At 39.9% G+C, this 15,184-nt stretch overlaps 1 protein-coding gene across 2 annotated transcripts; it reads left to right on the forward strand.

Annotated features, from left to right (window-relative positions):
* The first annotated feature begins 5,181 nt into the window (after positions 1 to 5,181).
* AMDHD2_1 (putative N-acetylglucosamine-6-phosphate deacetylase) lies at positions 5,182 to 14,306 on the forward strand. Of its 2 annotated transcripts, XM_035730744.2 has the most exons (4): positions 5,182 to 5,264; positions 11,109 to 11,622; positions 11,657 to 12,096; positions 13,784 to 14,306. In XM_035730744.2, exons 2-4 carry the CDS (start codon positions 11,113 to 11,115, stop codon positions 14,196 to 14,198), a joined length of 1,365 nt encoding a protein of 454 aa, XP_035586289.1. In that variant the 5' UTR covers positions 5,182 to 5,264; positions 11,109 to 11,112; the 3' UTR covers positions 14,199 to 14,306. The 2 variants fall into 2 exon arrangements, with proteins under 2 accessions (XP_035586289.1, XP_051074224.1); XM_051208821.1 differs by having other exon boundaries at positions 5,203 to 5,264; positions 11,109 to 12,096.
* Positions 14,307 to 15,184: the final 878 nt, after the last annotated feature.

A 15,184-nucleotide genomic window follows, 5' to 3' on the forward strand; every position in this document is an offset into this window, starting at 1 on the left:
TATAAATATATAGGCATAATAAAATTGTCTTTTTTTAAAAAAAAATTATATATCGTTAAAAAGAAAGATCGGGATAATATAAAATGTCGAGTAGTGCCTTACGTGCAGTAGTCGTTTAAATGTTCTGGAAATCTTACTCTTCTTCCAGAACGCGTCGTTTTAGGTTTATTTTCAGATACATTCGGAGTATCATCGCTAGTGTTGGTTGTCGTTTGAGGAATTATGAGTGTAGGAGTCGTGTTGTGCGACCGATGCTGAGGCTATCGTTTGTTCCGTTCTTATCGACTATATAGTATTTAGATTCACGTTGAAGAACTTTGAAGGGTCCTTCGTATGCTGATTCGAATGGTCGTCGATGCGAGTCTCGACGAACGAAAACGTGTGTACTATATCGTAAGTCAGGTTGAACGAAAACATCAGTTGATTGAGGTCGAGTGGAAGCAGGTTTAACTGAACGCATTGCGTTTGTAAGCCTGTTCGTGTAGGAGGTTAGATCCAATTTCATTAAAGAGGATGAAGGATCCACGAATTCTCCTGGAAGTCGAAGTGTCGTTCCATAAACGAGTTGAGCCGCAGTGTATCCAATGTCAGCTTTCACTGCATTGCGGATACCTAGTAAGACGAGTGGAAGAGCGTCGGTCCACTGTGAAACGTTTGCAGCTGATAGTGAAGCTTTTAGTTGTCGGTGAAAACGTTCTACCAACCCGTTTGCTTGTGGGTGGTAGGCAGTCGTTCGGAAGCGAGTGGTTCCTAAAAGTGTGGTCAGACGACGGAAAAGATCAGATTCAAACTGACGTCCGCGGTCTGTAGTGATGGTTGAAGGGCAGCCGAAGTTTGCTACCCATCGTTCGACGAAGGTGCGGGCTACTGTTTCAGCAGCGATGTCCTTGATAGGTATTGCTTCTGGCCATCGAGTGAAACGGTCTACGCAGGTTAAGAGGTAAGAGTATCCATTTGAATCTGGTAAAGGTCCTACCAAATCCAGATGAACATGGTCGAAACGAGCATCGGGAGTTTTAAACGAGCCTAAGGGACATTTATTGTGTCTGATAACCTTAGATTTTTGGCAGCTTACACAGTAGCGTGCCCACTCCCTACCTGTAGATGTGTCACAAAGTAAGGTTTCCTTACCTGTTCCCATCTGTTTGATGCGTAGTTTAAGTGTTGTGGACGATAACTCGTGCTGAAGATCACTGTCTTCTTTTTGAAGCTCGGCGAGTTTAAGAAGGTCGATTCCTTGGAAACTGTTCAAGGAAGTTATGCGAGATAAGGCGTCTGCAACTACATTGTTTGCTCCAGAGATGTGTTGAATATCTGAAGTAAACTGCGAAATGTAGTCCAGTTGTCGAGACTCACGAGGAGAGTACTTGTCTGAAGGAGAGCTTAACGAGAAAGTGAGCGGTTTATGGTCCGTGATAAGGGTGAATTCACGGCCTTCGATATAGTGTTGGAAGTGCCGTACAGCACAATACATAGCTAGGAATTCTCTACCGAATGTGCTGTACCTCGATTCGGTGTCTAGCAACCTTCTAGAGAAAAATGCCAAGGGTTGCCAGGAGTTGTTAACCCATTGTTGTAAGACTCCTCCGATTGCCGAGTCGGATGCGTCTACTGCGATACTAATGGGTGCTTCGGTGTCCTGATGTGCGAGCATTGTTGCTTTAGCAATCAGTTCCTTAACTGTGGAGAATGCTTTTCGTGCGGTGTCGTCCAAATTGATGGATTTCGCATTTCCACGAAGTTGGTCGGTCAGAGGTTTCATAAGTAATGCGCATTTCGGTATGAAACGTCTATAGAAACTTACGAGGCCGTTAAACGTGCGTAATTGCTTGGTGGTGGTCGGTTCTGGGTAATCCAGAATAGCCGCCACTTTGGTTCTAAGGGGTCGGATACCTTGAACGTTTACAGTAATGCCATGTTTTTGTAGTCGTTCGAAAACAAGATCCAGATGCTTGAGATGTGTTTCTCTGTCCGGACTTGCGATTAGGCAGTCGTCAACATACGCATGTACGAAGTTGAGACCTCGAAAAACGTCGTCTATGAATCTTTGGAATGTTTGAGCAACATTCCTTAGACCGGAAGGCATTCGCAAAAATTCATAGAGTCCGAAGGGAGTTATGATAGCTGTTTTCGGAATGTCGTCAGTAGCCATAAGGATTTGGTTATACGCTTTGACCAAGTCGATTTTCGAAAAAACAGTTGTACCTTTCAAGGTAGCTGTCAAATCGTGAGTGTGAGGCAACGGGTAACGATCGGGAATGGTTTTCGCGTTCAATCGCCGATAGTCACCAGTTGGACGCCAATCGTTGCTGTCCTTTTTAGGGACCATGTGCAACGGAGATGCATATGGGCTACTTGACGGTCGTATGATTCCTAAGTCTATCATATGGTCGAACTCGTTTTTCGCTAACCTTAGCTTTTCGGGAGCTAGTCGTCGTGCTTTAGAAAATACAGGTGGTCCTGTAGTCGTGATGTGATGTGTAACGTTGCTGGTTACACACGGTAGTTTCGGTTGAGTTTGTTGTATCCCAGGGTACTTATCGAGTAGTGGTTGATAGAGTGGGTCTATCCTATGCTTAATTGTGACTGGGGATAATTTGCAACCAGAAAAGGAAGTTACGCAAACGGACAAATTAGTGTCTCCGTCTACTAGCCTCCGCTTGTGCTTATCGATGATCAGATTATGGTGTTGTAGAAGGTCCATACCAATAATTGGCATAGAAACATCTGCAACAACGAAGATCCAGTGAATGGGTTTGCGTAAACCCACGTTAAGGTAGACGTACCTTTTGCCATACGTGGTGATCGGTTTTCCGTTTGCCGCCTGTAAGTTTAGGGTCGATTCGTGAAGTCGGTCGTTAGGATTTGCTGGGAGAACGCTAACTTCTGCGCCAGTGTCGACGAGGTAGCAAACTCTCGTTGTCACATCCGTGACGTATAACAGACGGCTTTGTTCGCCGGCTACGGTTGCCGTTAACGCGTGCCGGCTCGGAAGTTTCCCGAGTTGTTTTTCGAGTCACTCGGTTTCGTGTTGGTAAAATTGCAGGGTTTTCTGCAATTTCTGGAAAACTTTCCATACTGGTTATGATACCAGCACCAATCGGGGTTATCTGTCTCTCGTGGTCTAGAGACAGATCGCTTACGTGAAATGCTTCGACATGGGCTGTGTGAGCGATTACGGTCGTTACTAAGATTAAGATAACGCGTGAGTGTGTGACATAACTCGGTTATGTCATTCTGAGTCGTTTGAGGCTTTTCTTTGACTGAAAATACCTCAGTAGTAGAAGGTTTCGTAATTTCTAAAATGCGGTCGGCAGATGCAGCTAGCTCGTCTAAGGCATTGTTCTGAAACGAGACAGGAACTGCTTGCATCTGTTGGGGAAGTTTTGACAAGAAGAGTTGTTTGAATAGACCTTCGTCGAAAGTTCTTGGGCCTATTACCTCTCTCATCCGTTGCAACATGTCCGTCGCAGAACCGTGTTGCAAGTGGATGTTATTGACGAGTTGACCTAACCTTTGTCGATCGGTTAGGTCACCTCGTTTAAGAGTCGAACGTTTCAAGATTTCGTAAGGTTCGGAAACATCACTAGTAAACATACTAGGTGTTATGTACTTGTTGAATTCGCGCGGTAGTGCCTTGACTACTGCGAGGAATTGTGCACGTGTGTCGATCACGCCGTGCTCGGAGAAGTCGGCTTCTGCGTAGCGGAACCAGGCTTCGATGTTGTCGGGCCAGAAAGGCATCAGTTGAAACGAAGGCGGGACAACGTCTTAAGCTTGAGTACTTTGGGTGTCTGTTCAGTCATGATGAAGTATGATAGTGAACGAGGGGAAAATATATGCATATCCAAGAAAAAACACGAAAAAAATCACAATGTTTAAAAAAATAAAAAAATAAGGCAATGATATATAAAAATCCCAAAAAGGAACAGACTCACAGTTGCAATCAGGTGTACCAGATCACGTCGGGCTCACCAATGAAGATGTCACAGGTATTCAGTGTTTGACAACGCTTCTACCAGTAACACCTAATATATTTCGTTCCCACCCAGAGAAATCAAAAGACAGAGTCGAGGAGATCGGAAGAGTGTATTTGGCGATTACCAATATATCGGAATTCTCTGATCTAATCTAGTTAGCGATTGCGGTTGATGTTGAGCACGTCGTTACCACACGTGATCTGGTGCGGATGCCTGACCGAGCGCCTTCAGCTAGATGAGTCCACTAAAACATATGGTCAGCATCCAATGTCGAAAACTTAGTGCTATTTATTTTAGGGATTTATTTGCCGCTACACGTAAATTCTCTCATTTGGTCTTACTAACTTACACCTGTCACTCCTCGGGGAACAGCGTAGACCGCCCACCAGCATTCTCCATCCAACTCTGTCCCGAACAGTCATTTTCAGTTGTTTACAGTCCTTATGCGTCATTTACATGTCTGCTTCCAATTCCCAGCGAAATGCATTTTTCGGCCTTCCTCTTTCCGTTTCCCTTTAGGATTAAAACTAAGCCCTCGCTTCGTGATGTAGTTCGATGGTTTCCTCAAAGTGCGTCCTATCTACTCCCAGAATCTTCCTATTTTCCTCTTCAGCTGGGGGCTGTTTTTTTCTCTCCCATACCAGGCTGTGCCTGAAAGTATTTGATAAACAGACAGTCAGTATCTGGCGTAGACAATGGGTTATAAATACATGAAAATTTTTTATGGTTGCAATAGTAACTGAAGATTTAGCTCCGTACTACGGAACTGTCTTAAGTTTGAACTGAATATTCCGACTTTGATATTGACTGACACCTTTTTTGAGTTTCAAATGCTTTTCAACTATAGGAATACTGTCCCTAATTTGCCAATCCTCCTTTTTCATCGATAATAGTGTCCATGCTTAGAGACTGCGACCAAACAAACTCAGAATGAGATTTGGTCTCCTCGTCGAGTGGCTAATAACCAGATTACCCTATACAAACAAGTGGTATCAACCGACTGGAATTTAGGTGCACTGACGCCTATATTCACACCGACACTCCTCAAGGATCTTCCCTAAATTTACCCTTTCTTGTTTATTTGCGCTAATAATGAACAGTCTGAACAAGAAGCCAGATCTTCTCTAGGAAGCGAGTAACACGTATTAACACAGGTTAAACGGTCTACTCTCTTTGCAAATGAACAGGCAACAGAAGAATTATCGCGGGATCAAAATAACACAAGGTTGCAACTGCGCGACCTTGAGACTGGAGTTCCTTACACTTCAGTCCTCAACAGAAATTGTAGGTCTAGTAATTTGCGTCAATTTGGGTGTATTCTCAGGTTGATTTTGAATTGCTCCACAGAAAGCTGATCTCGGTTGCAATCGTAAAAAGTCGTAATCATAAAAAACACTGGCTATGACACGTGTTGCAAGTGTGTGCTAAATTTATTTCACGTGGACTAAATACAGTCTATTGTAAAACAAATGATCAATCAAAACACCGGAAAAATTAGCTTCTGATTATTTTCATCTCAGGACACCACCTAATATCTGCTATCCCAAGCTGCCAATTTTGAGGAAAATTTGGTCAATTTTGTGGAAGCCGCTATAGTAAATTCTGGGGAAATGAGACGCAAACCCCAAAATTTCCCCGAACGTTGGGGAAGGCTATTTCACTTAGGGGATTTCCCCAAAGTCGACCGCTTGGAATAGTTTAGGTAATGACTTATAATACATGGAAATTTCCAAGAACTATCTATTGCTTAAGTAATCGACAAAGGGGAAACAAGGATGACATTTCGTCAAAAAAATGAACAGGAGATACCTCAAAATGTCTTCTTTCTCCGGTCATAAGGATATAGTGTGAAATCTTCCCTTTTTGTCGCCTTATTTTTGAACTATCCACGAGTCGACTACTTTTTGCTTAAATACATCCCAAATGCCTTCTACTATCCTCTTCATGTCTATTATGAAACAAACGTCAAAAGACATGAACTGCTGTCGAGTTGATTCGAAAATTACACATGATTAAAGACATTTATAGGAAATAACACTCTAGTTTACAAGAAGATTGATAACGAGCAGATGCTCGTTACGATCAAGCTTGTCAAATAAGCACTATCGAATACCGTTTTTATTGCTATGTGCACAAATGATGATGTTAAGTTGTAAAACAAAACATTAGTGGAAAATGGCTATCCTTAAATTCATGAATAGATTAAGAGTTTATGATATAGTAATACATACTATAGTCTTGGCAGTAAAACTCCTGTCTGTATCAACTTGTCATTTGAAGGTTATTCAAATAGCTTTTTACTGAAACAAAGGCTTGAATCAGTTGTTAACAGGCTGCATTACGCGGCAAAGATCTTTATGAAGGAGAAAACATGGTCCATGCTTCACCAAAAAACTAAAAGGCATGAAAACAATTGCGTCACATGCCACTGTGTTTATCAATTTAAATGTTTGTGTGGTCACATACATAAGGAGAAGTAATCGTGATTTCAAAATTAGGGTGTGAACATGTACCTAAATATTTTTCAGAAACAAGTAGAATGAAGTAACCCAGTGAGAATACAGGATTAACACCTATCATCCTCTGTTGCCAAACACGATTGAAACAGGCCATAAGATTGATCTTAACTCGATTTTTGTGTTGTACAAAAGTGTAAATAGGTGTTTACTGAAAAAATTGTCTCTTGGCCAGGACATTGCATGCATTTTTGCAAACTTCCAAACAAAATAACAATTACCAGTAGAAATAAGTGAGAACAATGATTGAAGTGGTAAAGGATCTGTTTAATTACCTATGATACCACATGTATATTGGAGGTTTATAAAACAGCCTCACAATCAAGTAACCCAAAATCCTCTTACCCAACATGAGTAAGTGGTTAATGTCGTGTTTTAAATCAATGATCTATGAGACGGTTACCATTTTACGAAAATTTGAAGGTTTTATTTTATTTCAGTTGAATAATTATTTACGTTTATGCTCATTTTTACAAAAGCTTTGTAAGACTGGAATTTTCCCGGGTCTGGTTTTTTTTCCCAAAACCACTTAAAAGAAACCCAGAATTTGTAGCATGGAAAGTATAACATCATAATTTAGAACCAAAGTTTATTTTAAGTAGGGTTTAGTAGGTTTGCTTCAAAATGCAAAACGTCCTTGGTTTCTATTTCGGATTCAAAGGCTTTCTCTGATTTTATGTATTAGTCTCATTCCTTTGATTTGTGTGGCTTCGTTCATAGAGTTTATCGGGTTTTTAAAAAGATTTTAACTTACAAATAACCATTTAATAAACCGATTAACGTGACAAGCGTATTTATAGAAATCTCAGAGAACACTGGGAACGATTCTTTTTCAAAACACACCGCTTGTTGCATAGTCTATAGCATGGATTTAAAAACGGTTTGTCATTCTCCGTAAACCTTCCATTCGCAAGACAAAGCGGGGTGCAGTCCTTAGGAAATTGAAAATCGGTAGATTTAATTCTAATCGACTTCGGCAAAGCTTTTTACAAGGTTCCACATACTAGGTTTCTATTAAAGATGGGAAGCATAAGAATCTCCAAATACCCTTTCAGTTATAAATAAATAAATAATGTATTTGTAATATCCCAATGAGTAGAAAAATTAGATTTTCTGACGTTTCGTGACTTAGTGTAAGTCGCTTTTTCAGAGAATAAATAATCAAATCAAAATTAATTCAAGTTTAAATGGTACAACGGAACAATAAAAATAATATGTATATATTACACTTACACTAATTCACGAAATGTCAGAAAATCAAATTTTTTTACTCATTGGGATATTACAAATATATTATTATTTATTTATAACAATCTACCCAATGCTCAATTTATTCGAAATTATCAAATCAAACCTTGGTAATGGTACCTACCCTTTCAGTTAGACTAGAGGTTTTATAACTCCCCGATAGGACGTAAAATTGACTATGAACTCTTCTCTTGAAAGTGAGATACTTCAAAGCTCAGTACTAGGTCGACTGTTTTTGCTCCATTATACTAAAAAACTTCCAAGTATCAGCGAACATCCGATGTTATATTACACTGGTGACAAAAAAATACACAGGAGTAGCAGATAATGAAATTGTAAGTGGACTTCAAACTGACGTGATGTGATAAGATGGTAAAAAACATGGCTAATGTTCATCAGTCCAGACATGTTTCCACCCTCAATAGACGCCCAAAATGCACCAATTAGAAAACTAAGGAAATATCCCCCTCTTAGTCCTAACTCACATTGATCAATCAGTCAATAAATTATGACATGAAAACCATAGTTCACTTCCACTCTATCGCATCCAAAGGTTGCAGAACAGTATAGATGTTAAGTCAATCTTTCACAAATTTGAATAGAACGTATATTCATCACACTTCTAATAGCCTTAGTGAGGTTCAAAACGGAAAAAATGTGTACAAATTGAGTCCCCATTCAAAAGACGACTCTGAGTGTTTCAAAGTAACAAAGGACTTCTAGGTAGCCTTATGTGGCTTAAGAAGTTACACCTTTTAGAATCATATTACCACAGATGAAAAGGTGACAGTCATTACATTACAGAATCGGTTTTCGTGCAGAGCAGGTCCCACCATTTCCAAATTTTTTTTAGTCTGAGGCAGAAACTGCAGACCTAGCATACTTGAAGATAAAATATTAAACAGTTTTGTCATCCGATGAACAGTCCCCCAAATGCCCTGGTATGGCCGCCCTCCCTCTCGAAATGCTCACACACGGTCACGCGTATACAGCCTCTGCCAGGGAAGTCCTACTCACTGCCTTCTCGTGGCAGGGGTGTTGTTTACGAAATCGAGAGGACGAAAAGCGAATGTCCGGCGCTTTAACCAGATTCCAAACCAATGGTCCACATGGGCTCCAGTATTCTGCGGGAACAAATGGCATATGAACCAATCTTGGTCACTGGCTACCATTGGACTGCATCTCCTCACGATGCTCCACTGCCTTGTGGGTTAGACCTTTAGGTCAAAGGCCCGGGGTGTGGCCTCCTAAGAAAACCACCTGCTTCGGTCTGGGCACCCGGGCAGTATTACAGCCCTCACACAAATCGAGTGATTTATGTGGCGTATATCTATTTGGTGCCTCTTTGTACCAATGTTTATGTGTTTAAATAAGTAAATAAACATGCACCTCAGGCAGATAGAGGGCATAAAACCACCTCTCTCCACTGTTCCACTCAAGCAGTGGGGTTAGACAGGTTTGCTCAATCTCACCATTCTTCTTCGACTTTACCATCGATGACATTCCGGAAATAGCCCTGATGAATGTAAGTAACGGCGGTGTGGATTTATTGCCTGGAGCAATACTTCTCGACCTTGAGTATGCGGATGATATTGTCTTACTGTGCGATAATCCTCAAGCCATGCAATCCGCACTTAATCAGTTGGCAACCAGTGTCCGTAGGTATGGTATGTGCTTTGCACCTTCGAAGTGTAAAGTACTTCTACAAGACTGGCAGGATTCTAATCCTGCACTCTGGACGGTGAGCAGATAGCAGTAGTCGAGAGGCTCGTGTATCTGGGTAGCTGCATAAGTGCTGGTGGTGGCGTGAGTGATGAGATCAACGCACGTATAGTGAAAGACAGAGCGGCTTATGCCAATCTGGGCCATCTTTGGCGCCTTCGTGATATCAGTCTGGCCGTAAAAGGTCGGATCTACAACGCGTCGGTGAGAACAGTTTTACTCCATACTTGTGAAACCTGGCCTCTCCGAGTTGAGGATGTTAGACGACTCTCTGTGTTTGATCATTGTTGTCTCTGAAGTATTGCTGACATCTAGTGGTAACACCATGTTGGTAATGCAGAGGTTCGGCATCGTGTGTTCGGGCACAGAGACGATAATGCAATTGGTGTCACCATCTTGAAACACCGACTTCGGTGGCTTGGACATGTTTTACGAATGTCGTCCCAGAGAATTCCACGTCGTGCATTATTTGCCGACTCTGGGACTGGTTGGAAAAAGCGGAGAGGTGGTCAGTGTATGACATAGTGTCGGGGTCTGAAAGAAAGCTGCAAAGGGCTGGCTTCTGTTGGTCCTTCACGACTCCCTGGCTGGGGTACAAGAGATGGTGTAACACATTGGCTAGAGACGTTATCAGATATGGCTCAGAATAGAAGTCAGTGGCGATCGTGCTGTTACCTTCTACTTCCCTCATAAAGAGTGGTTGTATCTTCCTTAACTGAAAGATCTCTTCTGACTATACGTTTCTGTTTCCCCCATTATTATTATTATTACACTACCTTACACTAATCTGTTCGTTATTATTCTCTTTTTTAACACTCCTTACATTTTCTTTTTTTTGCCTTCTCTTCAAATTCTCATTGTTTTGTGTGGCGCATATATATTTGCTGCCCTCTTGTACCAATATTTATGTGTTCAAATATATAAATAATGATTACGTTCGAAAGTGACTTTAATGTGAAATTGATAATGAAATATCCATCACTAATTACGTACAATCAATTCCCAGTCAACTGCACTCTAATGAAAATATCGGTGGAGGTAAATAGTACAAATAAAAAACTCACTTTCTGCTACTAGAAATTTCAACTCATCCAAATTGTTAAGAAACTAAATTATCAGCTTCTTTAACGGTTGAATTGTGATATAGGGTTAATTGAAACCTAATAAAAAATTCTAAGTGGTAGACAGACCTTCAACACTTCAAATGTAACCATTTTTGTTTACAAGTCTATCTATGATGAACTTACACTCAACTTGGATTTCATTTAGTTAGTACGAGATGAAAGCTACGATAGTTATACATTCAAGGGTACTTTCAGACAAATAAATTTTACCGAACAACTAATCCAAATTGAGATGAAACAGCAACCTGTTCTGATATAGACCATAAGAGTAGAAAGTAAACAAACCAGTGAAAAATTGACCTCAAAGTAGTTGATTTTACTCAATCCTATCAGTAAGTGGCATCGTATAGCTAATATGCGTAGGTGGAGAAACATTTAACGTCAAGATTTTGAATGTTTGATATACATAACTTGTTATTGCCTTGATGACGTTTCATTGTTCGAAACCTTGGAAATTAAATAAGAAACTTCCTTGATCACGTTAAATGTCTTTTCGGATTTCTGACTAATCTGTTTAGGCTGATGGATGAATTATCTACGTTAAACCTAACGGGAAAAATTATCAGATTTTACAACTGTTATCTAGTTAGAGAAGAGCACTTGGTAAAAGATGATTTGTGGATTCGAGATGGGATAATTCTTGACGGACTAACTATATTCTTTTCTGAAAAGGCAATGCCAGATATTCTCATCGATGTTGGCGGAGGTATTATTTCTCCCGGTCTTATAGATGTACAAGTTAATGGTGCTTATGGGTATGATTTCTCAAATCCAGATCAGGACATAGAAAATGCTTGTAATCAGGTTGCGGAGAGACTCCCACAAACAGGAGTCACAGCTTTTTGTCCAACAATCATTACGTCCTGTCAAGAATTGTATCCAAAACTTATATCAGGATATCAGAAATATGTAAACAAACCCAACTGTTCAAAAGTGCTTGGGATTCATCTTGAGGGTCCATTTATTAGCACAGATTGCGCTGGAATGCACCAAACAGACTACATAAAGGGATTCGGTACTAATCCTATAAAGGTAATTTTCAGCCTTCTCAGTCTTACAGTGTCAGACCATTTCAGAGATTTACGGTCCCAATCTTGATAGAGTTAAGATGATTACGATTGCGCCAGAATTAGAAGGTGCTTCAACAGCTGCAGCATACTTATCTTCACTAGGTATCGTAGTGTCTATTGGTCATACCAACTCCGACTACGAGTCAGCAGAATCTGTTTTATCCTCAGGAGCAACTTTCGTTACTCATCTGTTCAATGCTATGCCATCTTTCCATCATCGTAAAGCCCATATCTTCGGTTTATTTGCTGGCACTAAGACACTGCTCCATATTGGGCTAATTGCTGACTTGGTGCATTCACACCCAGCTGCTCTACGTTTAGCAGACGCAATTTCACCCGGTCATGTGACCCTTGTCACTGATTGTAACACCGCATTCGGCCTTCCAGATGGCTCGTATACATTCGGTGAACAAAATATCCAAGTAGAAGCTGGCAAGTATGTGTTTAGCAGTTTGTACTTAACATTTGCATTATTTCTGACAGTCAAATGTTTTTTGTTGTTGCTTTTTTATGTCATTTAAAAAATCGTGGATCGCTTAAATCAATTTACGTAATACTACTATACCTCTTGCACTGGCGACTAATATTTACATCGTAAACATTGTAGTACAGAATTTGAAGCAATGTTCTTTGAGATCCCTCAGTCTAGTTCAAGTTGTCATTTTCACGGAGATTTATCAGGATTTTATTATCTTAAACTCAGTGTAATTGTATTTAATATATCTATACAAAAGATTCATGCTGCTTACCAGAGTCAATGAGATTAGTCTGGTTAAATTGATGGCGTTAGATTATATTCGAAATTCTCTGCGTAGTATGCTTTCTTAGCATGACAGATCTCAACTAAAAGTGCAGTCAGATATATCGAATGTACCTAAATGGCATAGAGAAATGTTGAAAAGTGATGAAGGAGTGTGATCGTGAATAAGATGATTTCGAGTACTTTTAGAGGTTTTCAATTATTGTATGCTTCTTTAGGGACCTAAAAAGGGAACTTGGTTAGTAATGGTCTTGGTAACCTAAGCGCATAACTGCAGAGCTCAAGGGACAACTTGCTTAAGGTTAGTCATGTTCAGCCGCTTTGCAGGTAGTTCTCGGTGTGCAAGCTCATAAATGCTTATTGCAAACGACGGAAATCTGTGAGAAAAAAGGTGTATCAATTTTAGGACCGACTTTTCCTGACCATCGTTCCATTGTTTCACGGTAACATCGTCGTACGTGCTTTTTATCTGAAGGAAACACTCCTATAGTCGCACTCCAGTACAGAGGTACAGCTTCGCTCTCGGATGTCAAATTTCTGCTTTAATGCTTACCGTTTTTCAACTGATCTGCCTGATATGGTGAGAGTTAAAGGGAAAAGTATCACGACTAGTGTGACTCAGCTGATTCATCACGGTAGGTAAGCCGAACACCGCGTTATGTTAACAGTTACGGTTTTAACCAGCGATTGGAAATGTAGCTCTGAATCAACCGTAATGGTCTAGACGCATTAACTCTCTCTTTTAGGAATTTGGGTTTCGAAGTTATCTTATATTTTAGTCCCACGAATACATTCTTCCCTTATCATATTGTTTATACATAGCCCTTCCTGCTGCTACTCATGCTGTTGCTAATTTTACGACTGAGATTTTTCTTGATAAATACATCTAGATGTGCTAATATGACGTGGTAATTTGAACCGATGCAATAATATGCCAGCTATTAAGTTTCTTATGGCTGACTCATATAGCACGTTTATAGAGCCTTTGACTACTAGCCTGAGCTGCATGGAGAAATCTAGATTTCCCGATTTCGATCCACATATTGATTGTGATTTCCGGTTGGGCACCTTACATGAGATGGCTCAAAATGAGTTGCAGAAGCGCAGATACATTCAATATTTGCTTTCCCTTAGATTTATCTTCATTCTGGATATTGTCTCCCCAGTTTCTAATTGTTTGTTCTTGCTTTCGTTGATTCCACAATGATGTTAATCCAAAAATTAACCCCTCAAGGCTGTACATTTATTGCACGATTTTGAAGGTTAGTGGGGAACTATCCCTTACATGATTTTCACGTTTTTTCTGGTCATATGTATATGCTGGCATTTGATAGTTATTTTATGTTTTCGGTATCAATCTTAGGGCATACATTGCTGGTACAAACTGTCTGGCTGGAGGTACTACGCCATTGTTAACATGTGTCAGAAACTTCTGGCTAGAAGTCACTCGTGAAAAACTCAACGCCGAACCCAATGTTCCTAAGGAGTGGGCTGGACTTGGATACGCACTAGCAGCGGCTAGCACAAGACCAGCAAGTGTTCTTTGCCTTCTATCTTCAAATGCATCAAACTCAATACATAAATCGAGTTCGGAATCCGTTTTGCCCTTGGGAACACTAAACTCTGGCTCTTCTGCAGACTTTATAATTATACACCCAGTATTAACTGAAACAAGTCCAAAGCCTCAAATTAAACTGTTATGCACTTGGATAAATGGAAAACCTGTCTACTTCTGCTCAGATCATCATGTTTATATCAATATAAGATCCTCGACGTAGTACTTTCTAATATAGTTTATTGTATTTTCTTCCCAAGTGATTGTTTACTGAACCATTTGATCTTGACTATTCGAAAATACTTTTACAAAATATAAAATAGTTTTTAAATATCAGATTGTTCTCTAAATTTATTGACAGGAAAAATATGGATACACTCAGAAAAAGAGGCAACTGTCATTCTGATCTATCTTATAACAAGATGAATTAATCATTTACAATATGGGTCTAACTGGAACACTTCGTATATATCACTAGTAAGGCCGTCTGCAGATAATTTGTGAACAAAATGTCCTAATTAGACCAATACTATCAATTACTGATTCATACTAAGATTCAACGCTGGTTCCATATACCTTGAAAGATTAATTGTGATCCAATCGCTTGGAATATTACTCCTGAATATGACACCGTCAACTAAGTACTCACAATTTAACATTATATCATAGGTAAAACCTACACTCCATGATTAACCATTATCTTCACATTTTTTCCAGAATGTCATCGACAGCGGAGCTATTGATTATATCTAATTCCATTACTGATTCAAATTAATGAATAGAAGTGACAGTATGTTCTGGCTCAACATGAACTGCCATTACATTAGGCTGTAAATAGGTCGGATATTTTGAAGATTGTCGACCTGTAATGGATCCTAGCTTACTCATACGTATAGTCTTTCGGAACAATTATCGTCTAAACGTATTCAAAATCAATGACCGCTCATGTGAATCATGACTTAGTGTCCTAACAAAACCACTTAACGGAACCAAGCACAGGTAGCTGGGTCCCACCAGCGTATACATTCAACTTAATATTTTACTGCTATTCCTAAAAAATGAAAACCTACAAAAATTAGCCTCTTCGTTCCCAAGTGCGTCTGAGACAAATCGTACTAACTAGTTAATACTAAAGGTTAAAATAACTTGGTAATCACAACTTAATTATACGTGTGTCAGATAGTGTTATGCCGCGATAGCTAGCTTACT

The sequence above is a fragment of the Schistosoma haematobium genome, chromosome 1 (genome assembly GCF_000699445.3).
Source record: "Schistosoma haematobium chromosome 1, whole genome shotgun sequence".
NCBI classification, from domain to species: Eukaryota; Metazoa; Platyhelminthes; class Trematoda; order Strigeidida; family Schistosomatidae; genus Schistosoma; species Schistosoma haematobium.